Source organism: Nanorana parkeri, unplaced genomic scaffold (genome assembly GCF_000935625.1).
Source record: "Nanorana parkeri isolate BGI_ZX_2015 unplaced genomic scaffold, ASM93562v1 scaffold884, whole genome shotgun sequence".
Lineage (NCBI taxonomy): Eukaryota > Metazoa > Chordata > Amphibia > Anura > Dicroglossidae > Nanorana > Nanorana parkeri.
This window is the reverse complement of record NW_017307152.1, coordinates 606,059-628,125: the sequence shown is the minus strand read 5'-3', so window position 1 is coordinate 628,125 and position 22,067 is coordinate 606,059. Positions and strand designations below refer to the sequence as shown.

General features: G+C 43.0%; 1 protein-coding gene across 1 annotated transcript in view; it reads left to right on the top strand.

Moving 5' to 3' along the window:
- TSC1 (tuberous sclerosis 1) overlaps positions 1–22,067 on the top strand; it is a 54,269-nt gene that overhangs the window by 4,949 nt on the left and 27,253 nt on the right. Inside the window, exons 2-8 of the mRNA XM_018565755.1 lie at positions 9,944–10,128; positions 12,290–12,393; positions 13,781–13,933; positions 15,776–15,920; positions 17,776–17,930; positions 19,197–19,270; positions 20,967–21,133. Coding sequence (XP_018421257.1) covers positions 10,023–10,128; positions 12,290–12,393; positions 13,781–13,933; positions 15,776–15,920; positions 17,776–17,930; positions 19,197–19,270; positions 20,967–21,133 — 904 coding nt within the window. The 5' untranslated portion in view covers positions 9,944–10,022. The remainder of the gene's footprint in view (positions 1–9,943; positions 10,129–12,289; positions 12,394–13,780; positions 13,934–15,775; positions 15,921–17,775; positions 17,931–19,196; positions 19,271–20,966; positions 21,134–22,067) is intronic.

Below are 22,067 nucleotides of genomic sequence, written 5' to 3'. Positions count from 1 at the left end.
TATATACTGGGCTACCTGTAGGTACAAAGGATGTACCTACTTTCTTTAGTCCCAAACCAAAGTGTGAAGACTTTGTAGAGTATTGAATAAAAGCTGTGGAAGTGTCACTAAGTGTATACAGAACCTTCCAAAGCTTGGTCCGGTAATATGGTTTTCCACTTCTGCACTTCCTCTCCATCCCTGTCTTATTAAATAGCAGCCAGGGCAGGCTCATGTGCTTTAAGTATGATTTAAAATTTCCGCTGCTGTGCCGAGGATAATGATCTTGACATTAGGAAGGATTGCAGTAATCGCATATGGAAAGACGTTTCTTATCCAAAGTCGCTTCTTTGTGGGTTACACCTGTGTGTGTTTTATCATTTCTAGTTAGAGCAGTTATATAACTACTTTTTATATACAAATATGGACCATAAATTGAAGCTTTCATTATGTAATAGTTACTCTGTTGCACGTATTTGGATAATATATAATCGCCTATAGAATACCACTCACATCAGTCCTTGCCCCAGAAGAGCTTGATGAAATCCTGCCCCCATCCCTTGCATAGGATGATGAACTTTCCAGGTAAATGTACTCTCGTTGTAACTTCTCTCGCCGTGCCTAAAATAGAATTTCAGCATTTTCGGGAGGTGTCAGAGGTTTGTGTGCCTGTCAGGTGCATCTGCTCTCTCTGATGTCATATATACTTCTGGTAGCGGCCGGGGAAGCGCCACGTAGATTGCATAAGACTTCTCTGGATGGTCCCAGTAGTATGTGATATCCAGGACAGGGAGGGTGTGTGTTTGAATCTGCTGTCAACGACTACAGTACATTACTGGGTATGTTTGCCGCACATGTTACATATCGCCGCGAACGTCGGAGTGAGAGCAATAATTGTAGGGCCATCAATCACTGATAACACTAAACTGATGAGCGGTAAAAACGTTTAAAGTGTCGCCTATGGCCAATTTTGGTTGAGGTCGTTTTCTGCGATTTCGCGGGTGCGCGCAATTTTAAAGGTTGACATATTTAGTGTCTATTTACCCGACGTGACCCCGTATTTTATATTATACCAAAAAATTGGGGTGAAAATAAATGTTTCATAACATTTTATAGGGAAACATGTTTTTTTTACAAAATTTTAGGGTACTTTTTTTATGTAGTAAAAAATAAAAACCCCAGTGGTGATTAAATACCACCAAAATAAAGCTCTATCTGTCCCCAAAAAATGGTATAAAATTCATTTCAGTACAGCGCTGCATGACGGAATAAATGTCAGCCAAAGTACCGCAGCGCTGAACACTGAAAAATGGCCTGGCCAGGAAGGGGGTGAAACACCGCGGTCTTCAAGTGGTTAAGCAATGGGCGATGAAAGGGTTCTGTTTGAGGTCTATTCAATTTGATATATATCCCCTAATGCAGAGGAACTTGCAGTCTGTTCCCTTCAGCCCTTGCCCCAGAGGAGCATGTAGTCTGCTCTCTGCATCAAAGGAGGTTGTAGGCTGTTCCCTTCGGCCTCTGCCCCAGAAGAGCTTGCCAGCTGTTCCCTTCGGCCTCTGCCCTAGAAGAGCTTGCCAGCTGTTCCCTTTTGGCCTTTACCCAAATTGAGTTTGAAGTCTGTTCACTAGAGCCTTTGCCCCAGAGGAGCTTGCAGTCTTTTCCCTTCAGCCTTTTGCCCCAGGGGAAATTACTGTATAACTTACAGTAGAGTACATATAATTTCGAGGCAAATTAACCTCCCAATGTCTTTTAGGATGTTGGAAGAGACTGGCGTACCTGTGGAAACAAACACCTACTCCACGTAGTTAGTGTCTTAGGGCCTCGCTCAACATAGACCAAATTAGTACTGATCACAAAGCTACAGAGCTTTTTCATTGACTGAGCCTTTTCTTGTTTCTGTTGACACATACGTCGAAAAACTAGTCATTAGAATGAGCTGCTTATATAAATTTTCACTCCGAGGAAAGACGAAAGTAAAACAATTTATGGAGCAAGAATGCACTGAAGCTTTTGCTGAAGAGGATTAGAACAAGCACTGCTCATCCCTTGGCTGAGCATAAGTGCTTTCTTGTGACTGTTAACTGTTTCCCTGCTGCACTCCTCACTGATGTTCACAAATAGGTTAAGTAACGACATAAATGTTGTGCAGGTGTTATTGACTTTTTTGGGGGGGCAAGTTTACTAACTCTATAAAAAACCCCATTGCCCCCCTTTAACCCTTTAGCCTTTAACCCTTGGCTAGCTTTGACTGGTCATACACATAGGTTCATGTTTATAAGGCATGACTATAAATATGTCCCTTTAGTCGCCTTTTATCAGACCTAGCATAAAGACAGTATCCCATTAAGGATCAGGTGTGAGGCCAGGGAGGTACAAGGGTGTGAGCTAGACCTTTGCTTTTTCATCAAAAGCTGATATTTGCATGCCTGTGTTTTCTTTATATTCTGTTCCCTACTTTTAACTTAAAGGAAATGTTTATTTTTAAATGAACCTGGCCACCCTGAACACACTACAGAACAGGACCTAGGTATTATTTTTAGTGTGTGTGTTTTATTTTTTTTGTGGCCCATTCACACTAGAGGGAGTGACTGGCATTTTTTTCGCAACTGAACAAAGCCAGTCATCACTAGGGCACATAGAAAACAATGGGGTTTTTTTTGCCCTGCTGCCTGGGGAACTGAATAGCGTACAATTTGTGAGCTCTAAAGTTTCATAAATAATGTAAACAGTGAAAGCTGCACACTGCCGGAGCTGTCACAACACACTAGCTTGCTCGTTAAAATATTGTGTGAACTGGCCCTTGGGCCTCATTCACCCGGGTGGCAAGTAAAGGCAATAGGTTGTTCTGCGGTTTTACAACGCCCTGGTCACCTGTTGCAGTGTCGGCACTGTGACCGAACAGTGCTGTGTATACATTGCCACAATGCTTTGCAGCGCGGCAAAAGATATTCAGCATGTCATGCTTGGCAGGTGGTTCCGCTTGTCAAAAGCAATCATTGCAATAAATTGGCCTGCACTGCAACGGCGTACCCTATTGCAATAGACAATCTTCTTTAGGATTAAAATCAAACTGCATTCAGGGGGCAAAAGTATCGCCTCCTAAACGCTGGACAGCGAAGGCTACCGCTTGGGTGACCTCCGCTTGTAAACTGAGGTAGCGGAGACTACTAATTTATATCAGTTGCTCTCCTATCATCATCGGTGTGTGAGAAGACCTCGGGTCTAATGGCTATGTGGGAATTTGCATATAAATTTTAATATGTTGAAATAATTAACACATAGGACTCATCCACACTACAAGTGCTGGATTGCATTGCTCAGTGCAGCTAAAATGAAAGGCATGAACTACTTTACTCTTAGTAGTATCAGCTGCATCGGTGTGTGTTGGCAAAATATCCAACAAGCCTGGACCTGATGCCATTAAAGTGAGACTATAGTTTTAGGAAATTGCAAGCAGGAAGATTTTCATGACAGAAGAGACTCGGTATGTCTGTTCTGTAGCTCATGCTTTCTCCCTCCCTGCTAGCAAACACCAGAACTAGTGTCCCCATGGGAAGATTTCCCATCGATTCCTGTTCTGATGACAACCCAAAATTTCAGTGATCACATTCACAGGGACAAATAGAGAGAACGAATTTCCATAAAAGGGACGCAGACAGCAATAAAAACCTGACAAGTGTTCTAATCCCTTTCCACTCTATCCAAAAGTAAAAATAGGATTTGGATTCAGTTGCACTTTAAATTTGTGTCAAATCAGGCAAACCCTTGTACTAAGCTGATGGTAGATCTGCAATCAGATTGTTTTAAACGGACCCATCACTAAACAATCTCCTGCTTTTTGAATATGAATAAATGTGAGACTCTTGGACCGCGCAAGCTAACATTCCGTTTACAGTTTTGTCTCCATTTTGAAGGTGGGAGAGTTGCTAATATGCAAACTAGAGGACTATGGTTTTGGAGGCATGCCGATGATGTAAGCAAGTGAATAATCTCACCCTGCAAAGTATTTTCATGTAATCTATTGAGTTTACCGTAACTACAGATAATGACCAGTTTAGGACTTTATAAACCAGCACACACATTTTTGTTTACGCATAAGTCCTCTTAAGAGCACGGAGTAAGGAAGGAATAGGGCTTCACTGATCTTGCTCCAGTGAACTAAATATCAGATTTGTTTCCAGCATGTTGCTCTCCATCGGTGGCCTTTGTGCTGACATTTTGCATAAGTCAGTTTGTGTCACCAAGTAACTAATTGTGTGTTTTTCTGAACTTGCCCTGAGGAAAGAGATGAAATTTGGTGTGACAAATCTACCAGTCCGACATTTTCTCTATTGGATTGTCGTATCTCCCAGAGGTGATCTTCTGCAAGGTTGAACATTTATTTTATAGTGAAGTGCAACTTGAATGGAAGTGTGTGCAGATATCTAAATAGGTGAGGCTCTCCATATATAAAGTGGAACGGGTAAGAGATCAACCATTCAGCTGGCTTTTGTTGCCATTTGTGTCCTGTGACAACACAGGGAGTCGGGGAATAATAGGGACAGATGTGACAACGTAAACCACATGAGGAATCCTCATGGCTGCAACAACTAATCAATTAAAATTGTTAATAGATGATAATTGTTGTCAACGATTCTCATTATCGATTTAGTTGATTTGGCATGCATCGACCACACAACGGCCAAACGCTCAGCTGCTCCCACCCATCCAACCCACCCCAGGTCACCGCCGCAACTCTGCTCTGTGCTTAGCTGCTCCGCCCAGTCAACGCCGCAAAACTGCTCCTGTGCTCAGCTGCCCCACCCCGGACGCAAATCTGCTCTGCTCAGCTGCCCCACCCCGGACGCAAATCTGCTCTGTGCTCAGCTGCCCCACCCTGGACGCAAATCTGCTCTGTGCTCAGCTGCCTCGACTGCCGCTCTCCTCCCCACTGCATTCTGTGTCACCTCCGATCCTGCTGTATCAGGAGAGGCAGCGGGCATTGGAGGGGACACAGACTCGCTTTCAGGGACCAGGGCCGCTCTGAGACAGCGAGGAGGGTGGGTCAGCACACAGTGCGGTGCTGCTGGATGGGTCGGAGAGGCTTGAAAGCAGTGGGTGTGTGCTATAGACAGTCTGCTAATGACTATTGCAATTTGAATAGCCAATAGCAGGCTGGCTATTGCAGCTGGCTGCTTTCTATCAACAGAGGAGGACCTGAAGAAGAACTTTCTCCTTTTAGGTCCCCCTCTGCTGATTGACAGCAAAGAGTAGGTAGCTGCAATAGCCAGCCTGCTATTGGCTATTTCACACACTCACTGCCTGTTGTGTTATCATTCCCTGGCTGAAGCTATTCAAGTGATGTGTGCTTAAATAGCTCCTTTGAAGTTAAAAGGTGACCCTTATGTCATTGTAAAGAGAGCCTGTCATTTCCAATGTGCTATCATAAAGGGGGCCTGTGAGCCATCTCCATGTAATAGCAATGAAGTTAATAAAAAAAAAAAAAAAGTTTAAACCAAATAAGGGTAAATAAAATGTAACAATAGAAAGAAAAAAAAAAGTCTGGTGCACCTACGTACAAAAATTACCATTGTGCTACATGTCGGGTATTGCCGCGTTGACCAGAGTGAGAGCAATAATTCTTGGGCCAAGATTCATGGCTAGCTCTAAACTGATGTATACACTGACAAGATTATTATGACCACCTATCAGTACTTTGTTGGGCCACTTTTTGCCTTCAATAGTGCTGTAATTCTTTTTGGCATTGACTCCACAAAATGTTGAAAGGTGATGCGAGGAATCTGACACCACGCCTGATGAATAGCGCTGTCCAGTTCTGTGAGATTTGATGGTTGTGGAGCCAGCTGCCTGATGGCTCTTTCAACTTTGTCCCACAAATGCTCAATTGAGATCTGGTGATTGTGGGGGCCACCTAAGCACCTTGAAACCACTCCTGCACAATATGAGCACCGTGGCATGGCGCATTGTCTTGTTGGAAGAAGCCATCTCCATTGGGATACGCCATCAACATGATAGGATTAACTTGATCAGCAACGATACTTTGGTATGTTGTGCTACTCAGACGTTGTTCCACACGAATTAAAGGGCCCAAAACATGCCCCAAAACATAACACTGCCCCCACCAGCTCGAAGGGTTGTACTCATGCATGTGGGGTGCATGCTTTCATGCTGTTCCCGCCAAATTCTCACTCTGCCATCTGCATGATGCAACTGGAAACGTGATTCATCGGACCACATGACTTTTTTTTTTTCTTTTTCCACTGTCCAATCCTTGTGTTTCTGTGCGAATTGGAGACGTTTTATCTTAACTGCAGACATCAAAGGTGTTCAAACAGGCCTTCGGTTTACATATCCCATATGATGCCGTGTACGGCGAACAGTGCGTTCAGAGATCATTTGAAGGGATCCCTGATTAATATCTGCAGTCATTTGATGCACTGTTGCCCTTCTGTTGTCTTGTACCAGTCTTGCCACTCTCCGTTCTGCCCTAACATTGACTAGTCGCTGACGGCCACAATTCGCACGTTCAGACCCAGATTTTCGGCTGACAGTCCAGTCTTTAAACACTTTAACAACAGCTGCTCTTGAACATTTAACAAATTCTGCTGTTTTGCTGATACTCGCTCCATGGCTCCAAGCGCCAACAACCATCCCACGTTCAAAGGCTGTTAAATCGCGTTGTTTCCCCGTATCTTCAGGAACAAATCACTTCTACTGTCATGGTAAACAACCCGCTTCCCTATTTATAATGGTCTGACCCTCTAGCAACTTCAGAGCAAAATTATAGCTAATTTGCCTACAAACGTCAGGTGGTCATAATAATCTGGCCACTCGTGTGTGTTCGTGTGTGTGTTATTTAAAATAAAATGTGGTTATTTCTATTGGGTTTGAGTTTTTCAATTCAGTCTATATTAAATCCATAAAACGAACTCAAATGTCTTAATAGGATACATATGAGTACTTTAAGAAAAATTATAAAAGGTGGAAAAAGTCATTTTTTAGTTTCAGACTGACCAATTCGGCTGCGGGAGATACATTGTGGTGCCATTCATTTCAATGGCACCCCAAACACGCCTCTCCCGCCCGCAGTGCGATTGCCTGCATTGGCACGCGAGGTTCCTGCAATGCTCTGCATTCCAGTGCGATTGCAAAAAATTGTGCATGCAGTTTTATGAAGTAAACTACTTTGTTTGTAACACAACATTTGTGTATTTTATTTTAAATTTAAAGATGGGTTTGTTTTTTTATCTGATTAGTCGAAAATAATCGTTAGTTAGCCCTAATGAGGATACTTCTTTTTCTAAAGGTAAAAGGGCAGAACAATGCAAAAAAGAGCTAGGAAAATGAGCAGTTAAGTGTGCTAAGGGTGAGACTTTCATGCCAGTCCGACTGAAAGAAACTCTATGGTGGAGATTTTAGCACCTTTTTTAAGTAGGCTCACCAGAGCCAGCAAGACCAGTTTGGAGCTGCTAGGGTGGAGAGTAGAGCTGCAGCTAACGATTATTTTCAAAATCGATTAGTTAGCCGATTATTAAGTTCGATTAATCGGTTAATCTGATAAAAACTAAAATAAAATTTAAAAAATGGCTCCCGTGATGGGACTACTAGTTTGTATTGAGATTGCAGTCCATCACAGGAGCAAGCTTGGAGCGGTGGAAGTAAAACAGAAAAAATTATGTATAATGTATTATTCCCTGATTTGTAGTCCTCTATACAGCGCAATGCAGAATATCGCCAGCTATATAGGAATACAACAAATCCCAGCAAAAGTACCTTATAGCTGGCGGTAGTCTGCATTGCGCTGTATAATGTACTATTGCTGGGTTTTGTAGTCCTCTATAGCTAGTGGTATTCGGCATTGCACCACTGTATAATGTACTATTGCTGGGATTTGTTGTACTCCTCTATAGCTGGTGGTATTCTGCATTGTGCTGTATAATGTATTATTCCCTGATTTGTAGTCCTCTATACAGCGCAGTGCAGAATATCACCAGCTATATAGGAGTACAACAAATCCCAGCAATACATTATACATACAGTGTACAATGTATTGCTGGGATTGGTATTCCTCTATAGGTGATGGTACATTGCTCTGTATAATATACAGCACAATGTACCATCAGCTATAGAGGAATACCAATCCCAGCAATACATTATAGAGCATCATGTGTGGGTGGGAGTGCAGGGTTACCTGAGCAGTCTTCCAGCAACTTGTTTCCAAGATCGGACCTGTCTATCGGCGGCTGTCATCCGCCCACACCTGCTCCTCCTTACTTCTCACCGCGTCCCTGTGCCGATCGTGGATTTGGGCGGGCGGTGAGCGTGAGGTGGAGGCGGGCGGGTCTGGCAGCGGCGAGCGTGAGGTGGGGAGGAGGTGTGGCGTGCAGCGTGTGTGGAGCCGTGAAGAGGGCCAACCAATCAGAAGCCGATTAATCGATGATTGAAAAAGTTGACAACTTTTTCAATAATCGATTATAATCGATTATGTCGATTAGTTGTTGCAGCCCTAGTGGAGAGTGCGGCTACTAGCTTTATAGAGACCTATAAAGATGTTTTGAGGCAACAACATTTAAACCAGACTGAAGATTCTTTATCGGGGCACGTCACCACTGTCAGATAGGGGATCTCTAGATCTGGTCATGAGCTTCTTATTGTAACGGGACACTGACATGTCCATGCACCGAGTACTTTAACCTTTGCAGTCTTAGAGGAAGTCTTCAATTATTTTTTTTTGTCCGCTCTTGGAATGTAGGTTGCGATTATCATTGGAACACGTTTCTAGACTCATCAGGGAATGTAAGCTATCTCTGGCGTGGCCTTTTGACTTCAGGTGCCTCCCTGATGATGGACATATGCCCCTGCCATGGCATGTGCAATTTGATCTATGCTGGTTGACCCTGAGGAGGGATGGATTGCCTGAATCTCTGTTTACTTGTTAGGAGCTGGCAATCTTCCAGCAGTGCAGCAGAAGGGCTTATTCACACCAAATGCAGACCAGATCTGCATGAGTTTCTGCACAAACAGTGCAGTGTGTTATACTGCATTTTTTGATGCTCCGAAGCCGATTAATCGATTATTGAAAAAGTTGACAACTTTTTCAATAATCGATTATAATCGATTATGCCGATTAGTTGTTGCAGCCCTAGTTCAGGTCTGGATTTTTTTTTTAATGTGCTTTCAGGGTGTTTTTGATGCGTTTGCGAGCGTTCCAGAGCAGGTAAAATAGGGCTTGCTGCATTTTTTTTTTACATGCTCTTGAACTGAATGCTGCGGAGTGAACTAGAGCACAAAGTACCATTGGAATACATTGGATGCAGTTTTGATCCGGTCTGTAACTGCTCTGCTTCTGGAACGCGCTTGGTGTGAACAAGCCCGAAAGGTTCCATTCCTGGTGAGGAGGGAGGACTTCAACCACCAGAGCAGAGAATCCCTTTGCTTCATGCTCTGGAACAGGCATAACTACTTTTCAGTCTTTTATGTCCTTGCTTATTTCACTGTGCTTTGGCACAATAAGTTCAATGGCCTTCTTTTAGGCTTATGTTATGCAAATGATTAAGATTTGATGGGATTGGTAGCCTGAATGGTACCCCTTTTTTTTTTGTCTGGGTCATTTCTGGCATGGTTGGTCCTGCTAATTAAGTGGTTTTAAGTGAAGGTGAGGCCTGTACAGTTAAATGATCCTCACAGCTATATAAGAATAACTTTGGTGGGAACCTGAAATCATTCTAGGAGGTAAATTAATGTCTAATCAAATTGGTGTTGGCTTGTGTCTGAGTAAACGAAGCAGGGAAATGGGACAACAATCTTCTCTGGGACAGGGACTCGTATAGATTAACTTTTGTACTTTGAATATCGGTATATATTCTATATAAATACAAGAACTCTCTGTAAAGGTTAGCTCATGGTTTGAAATGTCTATCATACTGCTGAAAATTTATTTTTGTTTCCCTTTTCTCCCTCACAGGTTGGAGGCACAGATGAGCACCCTGCTGTGACCTTTAGCCTCCGTGTCCTGTCACCAGCACATACACCTGTCCAGCAGTATGGCCCAACAAATCAATGTGTGGGAGCATCTCCATCTGCTTGAGTCTCCAGACCTGCAAGAACTGGATGGAATCCACAGGCTCATAAGAGATCACCTCAGTACTGGTACAGTGTGTTGCATGTGTAGTCTTTTGTGCATGTATTCCAGTTGGTTTCTAGGACATATCACAGAAAACAAACCAGTGCCTTCGCTAGAAGGAAAAAAGCAAGACTATGAGCTAGTGTCAGTGGGCAAATCCAGCTTGCTTTCAGGTTTAGTTGCATTTGATATCAATGTGAGACGCTTCTGAGATTATTTAGAGATAATTGACAGGTTCATTTGACCTCCTAAACTGAATAAACCTTTTCTGATGTGAACAAAAACCCCGTCAACACAGGCCCGAACACTGAGGTTTTTATGCTCTTCCCATTAAACAGATAGTGGGGGAGGCAGAGTGGCTTAGTGGTTAGCACTTCTGCCTTGTACTACCGGGGGGCCCTCCTTTGAATCCCAGTTAGGATGCTATCTCCCTGTGCTTGAATGGGCTTCCTCTGTGTACTTCAGTTTCCTCCCACAATCCAAAGACATGCTGGAATTAGAATTTTTTAAATAATAATTATAGTATAAAAATATATTTATATATAAAAGTTTTATTTTCCTAATTTTTTTTTTACACTTATTTTTTTTACAAAGTGTAAAAAAATAAAAAAAATTTGGCCAGTTTATATGAAGCAATCACTGACTGCTTAATAAATTAACTTTTTAGTTTATGATCAGGCTGCTCCAAACTTAGGAACAGCTAATAATAACTTTAGAGACTGATCATGACAGCATGTCAGAATCAGATCTCACTAAGGCCCCATTCACATTGAGCGATTCGCAAATTCGTTTGTCGCGCGATAATCGTGCAAATGCTTGCATTGAGCAAGCTAGAATCTCGGCAAAATCTGCTCCAAAAAGGGTCCTGCTGTAGCGACCAGCGACAGACCAGGCCCCATTGCCATGCATTGGAGAGAGGTAAATAGCCGCTGTATATCGCGGGAATTACCACGCGATCAATCGCTCAGTGTGAATGGGGCCTAAGGCTGCGTTCACACCTGACCGTTTTGTAGGGCGTTCTACGCTCGATGAACGCTCTACAAAACGGTCAAAAATATAAATTGCATTGTAGTCAATGCCCTCGTTCCCACCTCTACAAAACAGCCCACGCCTGAAAAGGTCCCGGGACTACTTTGGGCTGTTTTGTAGGGCGTTTTCCATTTGGATACTGCCAAGTAGCCTTTGGAATCGCGCGACTTTTTTACCGCGAATCGCGGTAAAAAAACGCGTGACGGTCGCGCATATTACAATACGCCTAGGTGTGAATGGGGGCCTTAAGGTCTTTGATCGTTCCTAGACAATCAAAACTGATACATTTCACTCAAGAAATACATTTTGTATCTAGTGCTTGAAATGTATCATTTAACATCGGGGCCAGGCTATACAGCTGTCAAAACGAATAGCAGAGAGGTAAGTCACTGCTACCTCTCTGCTATCTTCAGCTGTCAGATACGAGATCGCTATTTAGCGAACCCGTATCTGAATGTAAAGTCTTCATTCTTTCATTAATGAAGGAAAGAAGCTTTTACAAAAGCTTAACTATTTCCTTAATGAATGTCTCAATAGTGAGGCATTCATTAATGACTGGAACTGCTGAGAATCAGCAGTTACCAGCATTACAGAGGCTAATATAACTCGGCACGTACAGTGTCATATAGCCACTTTGTGACGGGACGTACGTCTCCCGTCACGAAGGGGTTAAGTCCCTTTTTGTGGGGGAAAATTTGCTTTGCTCGGATAGATTATAAATATTCTTAATGCTACTTGCTGGTCACAAGTATCTCTTTTGGTGATTACTGTTCACTAACAGAATGTGCTGCAATTAAAAGATATAACATGGGTACAAAAAATGAAAAAAAGCCTCAGTCATGAAGGGGTTAAAGTGATGATAGAAATATCGCTGGGGAGTACCGTGGGCTTTTATTTTGCCCAGATATGGGCTTTAAACAGAGCAGCTAGTTGGCACAATATGGGGGTTGGGGGTGGTTGAGGCTAGCAAGGGTATTGCTTTACATATGATTTGGCAGGTATAAAGGATCCTATGTATGTTTCAGCTGTTTGTATAGTGTGAGGAGTAATGCGTGGGTTATTTCACTTGTCCTGGAAACTTACCTGTTATCAAGGCTAATGACTTTGAATTGATCGGTTTCCACCCCACCTCATCCACTGTTTATTCCTCAATCCTAGACCGTAATCCAGTCCTAGTAAACAATCTGGTGGATCATTATCTGGAAACCAATTCTGAACAAGCAATGCTAATCCTCTCTATGGTACAAGAGCCCCACGACAAGGTAAGCCTTGATATTTTCTAGAGGTGCACCGAAATTAAAATTTCAAAACTGAAATAAAACAAGTCAGGCCGAAACCAAAAATGTTTTTTTTTCTATTTTTTTTTTAAGTATGTATTTTTATTCATTTTTATTAAACATTTTTATTTTTTACTTTACTTTCTAGTGGCTTCAGGGAAATATTGGGGGTCTAAACAGACCCCTGATCCCTTTTAAAATAGAAAAAGAGATTGAGGACTCTGTGTTCTCAAACTCTTTTTCTGCAGCCCCTGCTATAAATGAACAGGAATCCTCTATACTGAGTGTTCCTGTTGATTCATAACCTGAGGACATTGTGTGTTTAGTATAACCACAATCATGAATGAACAGGAGGGGATGTAGATACTGTAAACATAATCTGTCCTCAATTATGTACAAACACTCAGCGATCACTGAGTGTTTGTACCTGGCTCTCCATCCTGACACGCTGTCACAGGAGTCTGAGCGAGCGGAGCTCAGCCTGCTGTGATGGAGCTGGCTGTCTCCGCCCACGCTGCTCTCCTCTGATCTGTGACAAGGCTGGGAGGTGCGGGGAGGAGAGACGCTGGCCGCTCACAGCACTCTTCTCCCGCTTGGCGTCCTGTGACAGAGCAGCACCCAGCGGGGAGGAGAGAGAGAATGGATGCACCCCTATATCGGGCAGAAAATGGCACTTTGGCCATTATGGCAAAAGTGCAATTTTCGGCCGATATGTTTCGGTGCATCCCTAATATGTGCTGTAAAGTATACTAATCCTTTGGAAAGAGAGATCCCCATCTGCTTAGAACTTTGTGTATTCGGTTTTGAGGGTTAGTTTAACTTTTCCACAAAAAATTGAAAAGGTTACCTGACTCGCAACAAACTTTTCACCCTGGTCCCTGCTCCACTTATCTGGAATCCAGTTTAACAGTTAGTTAACTTTACTACACTGCCCGGGAGGCTGTATAGCAACATAATAGCTGCAGTTGGGAGCACTGTGGTTGCAATAGGGTGCAATGGGGATCGAGTCCCAAAGGTTGTTATAGCAACCAACTGGTTGCAATGGGGAGACGTCTATGGGACTCATCTACCGGTCTCCCAGCTGGGAGATGCAAGGATACAAACCCCATAGACTTCCATAGGGCTCTATTGTACAGGTGCAGCCAGGAGAGAGGACCTTGGTGGGGGATGTCAACATACAAAGGAAACCCGGGTGTCTGAGCTCAGTAAGTATGCATCTGTGGAGGGGGTAGAGTGGAATTTGTTAGGTCAGACGAGTGGGCAAAAAGAATAGGGGCAATTTCTCTGAAAATGTTCTCTTATTACAGCTACAGTACTATAACTATGTGAATATTATGGTAATACCATGAACTGTTATTCTATTCTATAACAGCACCTTTTGGACAAGATAAATGAGTATTTAGGAAAAGCTGCTACCCGCTTATCAACCCTGACACTATTGGGCCATGTTATTCGCCGTCAGCCATCTTGGAAGCACAAGTTGTCACAAGCACCAGTTCTGCAGTCCTTACTGAAGTGTCTCAAGGTACTGAATATTCTATGTCTACCTTTTACATGTAGAGGGCTTAGGCCTAAACCTAAATTATATCTAAAGGCAAAACTTATTTTTCCATTTGGAAAATAGAAGCGATATACCGATACTGGTATTGGCATCGGTGTCGATACCGAGTATTTGGGCAACTACGCGTATGTTCAGATACTGGAACTTTGGGCTTCCTGATTGGTCAGGAAGCCAGGCTGCCTAGAAACAAGTGAATCCAGCTCCCTAGCCAAATTAGGAAGGTGGGTCATGAAGTGCTGCCCCGCTTCCTGATTGGTCAGGAAGACAGGCGGCCTAGCAACAAGTGAAGCCAGCTTCCTAGCCAATCAGGAAGCTGGATTACACCTCATGACTCGCTTTTGATTGACGATTGGTCAGGAAGCCAGGCACCCTTGGCAAGTGAAGCCGGTGTTCTTTCGCTAGATCACCGGCTTCACAGTCAATCAGGAAGCCGGGCGACGGGTCACGATCCGCCACCCGACTTCCTGCTAATCGGGGCACATGGCACCCGTACTCGGCATTGGCGAGTACTGGAAAAAAAACTATTTGGTACTCTTCCTCGATACCGAAAAAACGGTATCAGTGCATCCCTACGAAATAGTATGAGTGGATTGAAACTGCTGCCATTTTAGGGACACTGTGGCCTCATCTGGAAGTGAAGGGCTATCCTTTCTATTGTGAGGGAAATCCCCTCTTGGCTTGTCGCCTAAACAAGTGTCCCTATTGGAAGATTTCCTCTCTATCTGTTCTGTTGGCAAATCGATTTTTTTGGGATTTACCCTCACTTTAATTCCAGGAGACATTGGTGATTGGGACAGTTAGAGAGAGAGAGAGAGAGAGAGAGAGAGTATCTCCTTACCAGGGACACAGACAGCAATAAATAACTGACAATGGTTTTAACCCCTCACAACTCTAAATCTTAAAAAGAAAAAAAAAAGAGATTTTGTCTTCTGCCAAAGCAGAAGTAACAAAATGAAAGAGAATAGTGTCTTCAAACCCTGTATGATTGTGACAATAAAGCCAATCGTCCACCAGCTCCAAAAGCCTCAGCCAGAAGCACGAAGGAAAATCCTCCCACAGGGAGACGTCAGAGATCATTTAGTGAGTAAACAGAAAGCAGAGAGCACTGTCCCTGGTGCAGCAATCCTTTATTTACATGAATAAAAAGTATAACTGTACAATTGGCGCCCGTGCACGCTATTCAGCTCGTGCATTATGTGGATCTTGGGCACAGCTGGGGTCCATTGTACTTTTTATTCATGCAAATAAAGGATTACTGCACTAGGGAAGGCACTCTCTGGTTCCTACAGACAAATATGTACGGTATATTCATAGGGGGCAGAAAGTAACACTGTAGAAATCTCTGACCCTATTATTACTCATTTTGTGATCAAGCATCAACATCAAAGATGTTCCTCACAAAATGTAAACTTACTCTTGTTGTATTGAAAAGGTTCTCTGCTTCTGTGTCAGCGAAGCAAAAGGTTCTGACCCTCTGGCTAGTTTCAGGGACGCAGAGCCTGAGCATTTGACAGCAATACACCCATCCCTTTCACATGTCAGTCTTATCTCAAGCTACTGTAACTGCAGCTGTCCTTGACAGTGGGCACTGCCTACCAACAGATGATTTTTCTGGCATCTTCTTTTCTAGGGCAGAGGTTATATACAATAAAATTACACGTTCTGTGTAGCTGCATATTGTTAATTTATGGAGCAAATTTGAGGACAAAAGGTAATGATAGACGGGATATCGAATAACTCGCTTGTAGGTGTTTTGCTGAATTTAAGCCCCAGTTTGCCTTTTAAACAGCGTATTTTTCTTTACAGACAGACGCAGATGTCGTGGTTCTCACCACAGGAGTCCTAGTGTTAATTACTGTGCTGCCAATGATTCCGCAGTCCGGGAAACAGCATCTGCACGAGTTCTTTGACATTTTTGGGCGCCTGTCAGGCTGGTGCTTGAAAAATCCAGGTGAGTGTGTGAGGCTTTTCTCTCGTGCTACAACCTAGTCTGCGGCGACCGCTTTATTGGAATAAAGGGAACATCTACTCCTGTTATATGAGCAGTGGATTTAGTGAAATAAAACAGTAAAGAGAACTGCAGAACAGTGTTTCTTCTGTTTACGGGGGGGGCACTGCACAGTGGCAAGTACCCCAATCTACAAGACTGTTGACACTAAAAATGTGAGGTGATGCTTTTCTGATCCAGATGATTTCAGTTGAAATTGTGATCAGTCGTGTTTTTTTTTTTTTATGCAATTGCTATTGTAAAAATGCATCTTTTGGAAGAGTGCATAGAGACAGATTTCAACTGAGGTTTTATACAGAGGCTTGAAAAGAGGCTACAGTTCCACCTTGAAGAGTCACAAAGCTTTACTCCATCTAATTGCAGGTCAAAGCTTTACTCCATCTAATCAGGGCAAAGCTTAAGGCCCCGCTCTTACAGGAATCGGCCGGCACGTACAGCTCTGTGCTGTGTGCACGGCCGTATCGGGCAGCTCCCCGGAAGGACAGGTGCTGCGTATGATTAGTACGCAGCCCCTGTCCTTCTCTGTGGGACTACGCGGTCATACGCTCACCTCAAGTGCACGTCCATGCGGGTGAGAGTGCTCGTACGCTGACGGGATGGATCCTGTCTGCGTCCGAGCCAGGAAACCCGCACCCGTATGGACCTGCACTTGAGGTGAGCGTAGGGGGGCGTATGACCGCATAGTCCCACAGAGAAGGACGGGCTGCGTACTAATCAAACGCAGCAGCTGTCCTTCCGGGGAGCTGCCCGATACGGCCCTGCACGGAGCTGTATGTGACGGCCGATTTCCTGTGAGAACGGGGCCTAAATGTGAGTAAAGTCAAAGCGAGCGGGGAACAAAAATGATTTGTAAACGCACATCTCCCTGAATGTCCCTGCAATAGCAGTGCTGTTATACTCCTCTCTTTGGCAGCCCATGTCTTTTACTTTGGACAACAGCTGTGCCGAGCACATAATGCACGGGCTCTTAAGTGTGGCAGCCTACGTCAGACACTTCAGCCTTCAACAATTCTGACAGTGTCCGATTCCTGTGTCCCCTGCTGTGCCCTGTGGCTCCATCTTTTGACCTCTACATCACTGTATACTGCAGAGTCCTGTAGTGACTTGGGGTCAGAGGAAGATCCCACAGCATTAGCATGGAAGTTGGGCATTCAGCACTCATGTCAAATGCTGGAGACCTAGAAGGCTACTGTGATGAAACAGAAAAAAGGTAGGAGGTATGGGCTGCCAAAGAGTAGCATGTAATAGGGGTTTTTTTTTATACCGACTTGACAAGGTTTCTTTGCATTCTGACTTTCTATAATAGGGTGAGCTTATAATATGCAGTGTGTCTTTAACATATTAAAAGCAAAATGCTGTAACCCATTAACCCATATCAAACAGTCAAAACATGTTCTGCCACTATACAGTATGCGCTTTAAAGTGCAAACATCCTATTTCAAGCATTTAGAATTGTCTCAGTAATGCGGTTATAGTGGGTTGGGTATTTTTTTTTTTTGCTGTGGTCTGTTGTACTTTGTCCACACAATTGCTTCTTTGCATTGATGTATCAGCGTGTGTTGGGTTACCATGTGAGATGTAGTGTGGTATTCTTGTCCTATAAGATTCATTACATCCTAGTTGTACTTATAAAAATGGGTCTGCACTGAAACTGGACGTGCTCGTTTTTGTTGTTGTTTTTTTTAAATCTCTAAAGGCCATTGATACCAGTACAAAATGTTCCGTTTATTAATATGCAAAGTGTTTCCCCTACACTTCATTAGAGGTCTGGTACATATGCGCTTTCTGTTTATGGCAGGTCATGTAGCAGAGACGTGTCTCGTCCATCTTCATGCCAGTGTGTACGCCCTCTTTCATCGCCTCTACGGGATGTATCCATGCAACTTTGTGTCCTTCCTACGATCTCATTACAGCATGAAGGAAAACCTGGAGACGTTTGAAGAAATAGTCAAGGTAACATAGGATGCTTGGGAAAATCTATATCTCCCAGCAAAGAGCACCAAGGATGAAATGGTGGTGGTGTCCATAGCATTCAGGCTCCTCTTCTGCGTTAGAAAAGAGGTTTAATATGGCTGTTGTGTTATTGCCAGAGTTTGGAAAATCCATTGGTGTGGGGTTACAACATTTTTTAAAAATGATAACAACTAGAGGTGCCCGAAATGAACTTTTCTGACCAAAACCGAAAATACTTATTTTTTTCTGAACGTTTTTTTACAATGTTTATTTTTTTTTTTCTATTTAAATATTTTTTTTTTTTAAGTTTACTTTCAGGGGCTCTGGAGAAATATTAGGGGTCTAAACAGACCCCTGATATTTCTCCTTTTAAAATGGAAAAAGAGATTGAGGACACGAGTCCTCAATCTCTTTTTCTGTGCCCCCTGTTATAAATGAACAGGAATCCTCTATGTTGAGTGTTCCTGTTCATTGATAACATGAGGACAGAGTATTTTTTTTTTTTTGTACACATCATGAATGAACAGGAAGTGATGTAGAGCACTTCCTGTTCATAATTGTGGACACAGTAAACATACTATGTCCTCAATTATTTACAAACACTCACAGGGTTATTCACAAAAAGTGAAGAGTTTGGAGAAGTGAACAATCTAGGACAACATAGTTGTGTTGAATTGGAAAATTTTTCCAAATCGGCTATGTTATCCTTGATCAGCTCCCCTGCCTTCTCCAAGCTCTTCACCCTTTTGTGAATAAACTTGTCAGTGATCAGCTGATTGCTGAGTGTTTGTACACTGCTCTCCATCGTGACACCTTCAGCTGTCATAGGAGGCCGAGCTGATGGTGGGGGAGAAAAGCTTGGTCTCTGACAGCTGTCTCCTGCCCCACACTACTCTCCATCCTGATCGGTCACCGGAGGCTGAGTGGGGCTCCTACCCGCCCTGCCTCCTGACAGTTTCTCTCCTCCCCGCTCGATGCTGCTCTGTGTCACAACAAACGCAGAGCAGTGCACAGGGGGAGGAGAAAAACTAGAGATGCAACGCAATTTCGGCCCAAAGTACCATTTTTAACCGATCTGTTTCGGCGGCCAAAATTACGGTTCTCCCTAGTAACAACAATGCTAGTTGGGTGGCACAGGGAAATTGCAGGAGATACCAAGATATTAAATGCCAGCATGTGATTAAACTTGCTAGCACCTGTAGGTTGGCCTTCATATTCAGACTTTAGATATCTTAAAGAATAGGTAATTTTTTTTTTTTTTTTTAGCCAATGATGGAACATGTGCGAATTCATCCTGAGCTGGTTACTGGATCCAAAGACCATGAATTAGACCCAAGCAGGTATTTATAACGTGAATATTTTATATTGTTCAAACAATATAATATTGTTATAGACTCTTGACTTAAAGTATATGCATTGCCTTAAGGGCTGGAATATTTCCAGACTCCAGTAGCAGAGTATGGTCAGGGAAATTACATTATAATATAGTCCCAAAAAAGTGGAAGGATTTCTTGAGTAACTCGAACTGCTGTGCTCCACTAGAAGAGGAACTTTACCCATATCTTCAAAATAACAACAAAGGCACCTTTAGAAATGTTTAGTAATGACAATCTACAAACGCATACTTCTAGATCATTGTCGGCTTTGTATTCTCTGCATACCTTATTTTGTTTTTCTTCTCCAGTCTTCTGACAGTGGCCATTTTAACTTAGGGCAGACTTTACTTCCTGGAACTCTAGCACATGTGACTAGGGCATGTGACCATGCACATATCAGGGGAGGAAAATGTCTTTCCCTGAGATTTTGTGAGATTACAGATGAGATTTCCCAGCAATGCTCTGCTTCCCAGGATGCAATGCTTGGGCACTATTACATCATCTGTGCCACAGTGGACCAGGAAGTAGAAAAAATAAATTGTAAGTAAAATAAAAATGTCATATAGTCATGCAGAGCTGTATGCTGATGTAATTTATGGTGAAATTGGGTAAAAGTCCACTTAAACTGAAACCTCAACTTGCAAGTTTTCAACAATTGTTGTTATTATTATTATTATTATTATTACATAGTATTTATATAGCGCCAACAGTTTGCGCAGCGCTTTACAATTACAATACAATTCAAGACAAGATGGTAAGGAGGTCCCTGCCCCTGAGGGCTTACAATCTAAAAGAGGAGGGGGAAATGATACATGAGGTAGCTGTGGGAATGAATTATGTGAGAATGTGAAGGTTCAGTGGTTAGGTTGAGGTGGGATAGGCTTCCCTGAAGAGATGAGTCTTTAGTCCCGAAGCTATTGGGGATAAAATAAACCAGCACTTCATGTATGTGATTAACAGTATAGATGGCACGTCCCGACTTCAGAACATTCTGTCGGACTAGCAAATTAGCCTCTGTTTTGGGCCAATGGGCCTGCCCACTTTAATCCTAACCTCCTGGTACTGTCCATCACAGTCCTTGTGTTAGTAATTTATCCTAGGGGTAAGATATTACAATACAGCAGTTTGGATTGCATTTAAACATGACTTTTAGGCCCCTTTCGAATTTTGTGTTGCAATAATTAAAGGACCTTTACGGGCAAAATTAAACTTTCCTTTACCGCACTTCATGGTTTCTCAAGGCGCTGATGACCTAGCCAGTGCCTTATATATTCCCCTTGGGAAGGCTAAATCATTAGTGTTTTCCAGGGAGTTCTCTTGAATTTACCTGCATTTTATCAATGGGCTTGGAAAAGTGGATCTTCTTCTCCCTCTCCCTTCTCCCTGCATTACCAGCTACTGTACAGTGTGCCAGGATATCTGAGTGGTTGTAGACCATATTAGAAAATTAATTGCCACCTTTTGCTGGTAACAGATGTCTGTGAATTTTAAAATTCTATTTCACTAATGTGGAACAACTTTGCGATGTGTCCCATAGAGCCCACCTGAACACCTTATCTGTTTTGTGCTCCTTTTTGTCTTTGAACCATTTGTGGTACGGTATTTTAGTTGCATGTTGAATTAAAATACTTCATCCTGCCTGCTTCTGCTATGTTCATAGGTGGAAGAGGTTGGAAACTCATGACATTGTTGTAGAATGTGCCAAAATCTCTTTGGACCCCAATGAAGCCTCCTATGAAGAAGGATATTCTCCTCTTTCCAATCGCCTTCGGCAAAGGCAGCAGGACACGACATCCAGTCCCTACCCTGAGATCAGCAGTAACTATGGTATGTAAAAGTTTCCTATTAATGCTGTTTTGTGCTATGTGAACTTTATTAGGACTTTTATATTAACATTTAGGTGTTGGTTCACTTTGGTAAAATGTGACTGTGTAGTGTAAGTTTTACCATGAGCTGTGGACACCTGGGGGTTTATGAAGGACTGAAGTTAATTTACAGAAAGAATTTCATGGAATCTTTTATGACGTCTGTTATCCTACCACTGTGGGGCTTATATACAATGTTGAATGCTGGAATTGCTCATAAAAGGGGTAATAATGTTGAACAAAAGCTAATATGCAAAGCATTGTGGACCGTGACTTGCCTGTTACAGAATTAGCATTGCTTGTAGCATTTGGCTAATAGCTACTTCTGCAGAGGGACAAAAGCCTTGTGTCTGACAGGAAGCAGCCATCACAACTGGCTTTCTTTAAAGTGTCACTTTTTTGTTTGTTTTTTGAGTTTTAAATCATGTGCAAGGAGTAGATCCTCTATTAGGGTTTTATTGCTGTCTTTGTCCCGACTGGGGACATTCACTGTCTTTACCTTGCTGACTGCAAATGAAGGCATGTCTTCCAATAAAGACCCTCAATGCATTTTTCCTTTTGCATTTGACTTTTTAGTAGTAAAGCAGTGGCACATTAATATGAAATGTGTGTGTGTATATATATATATATATCGAAAAATCCACTCGTCTGTGACGAGCAGACGTGGTGCCCGACGAGCAGTCAAGCCATCGAGCATCTCGGCAGTGACAGCTTGTATCAGAAGCTGTCACTGCCGTTGCCGGTCCCGAGATCCGCTGTGCCCGATGCGGCCGGGACCGGCACGGCTCTGTGACAGGAGATCAAAGGGAGTTCAGTATACAAACTCACTTTAATCTCCTCTCAGTCCCCGAATGCAGGAAGTGATGTATATTACATCACTTCCTGCATTCAGTGTC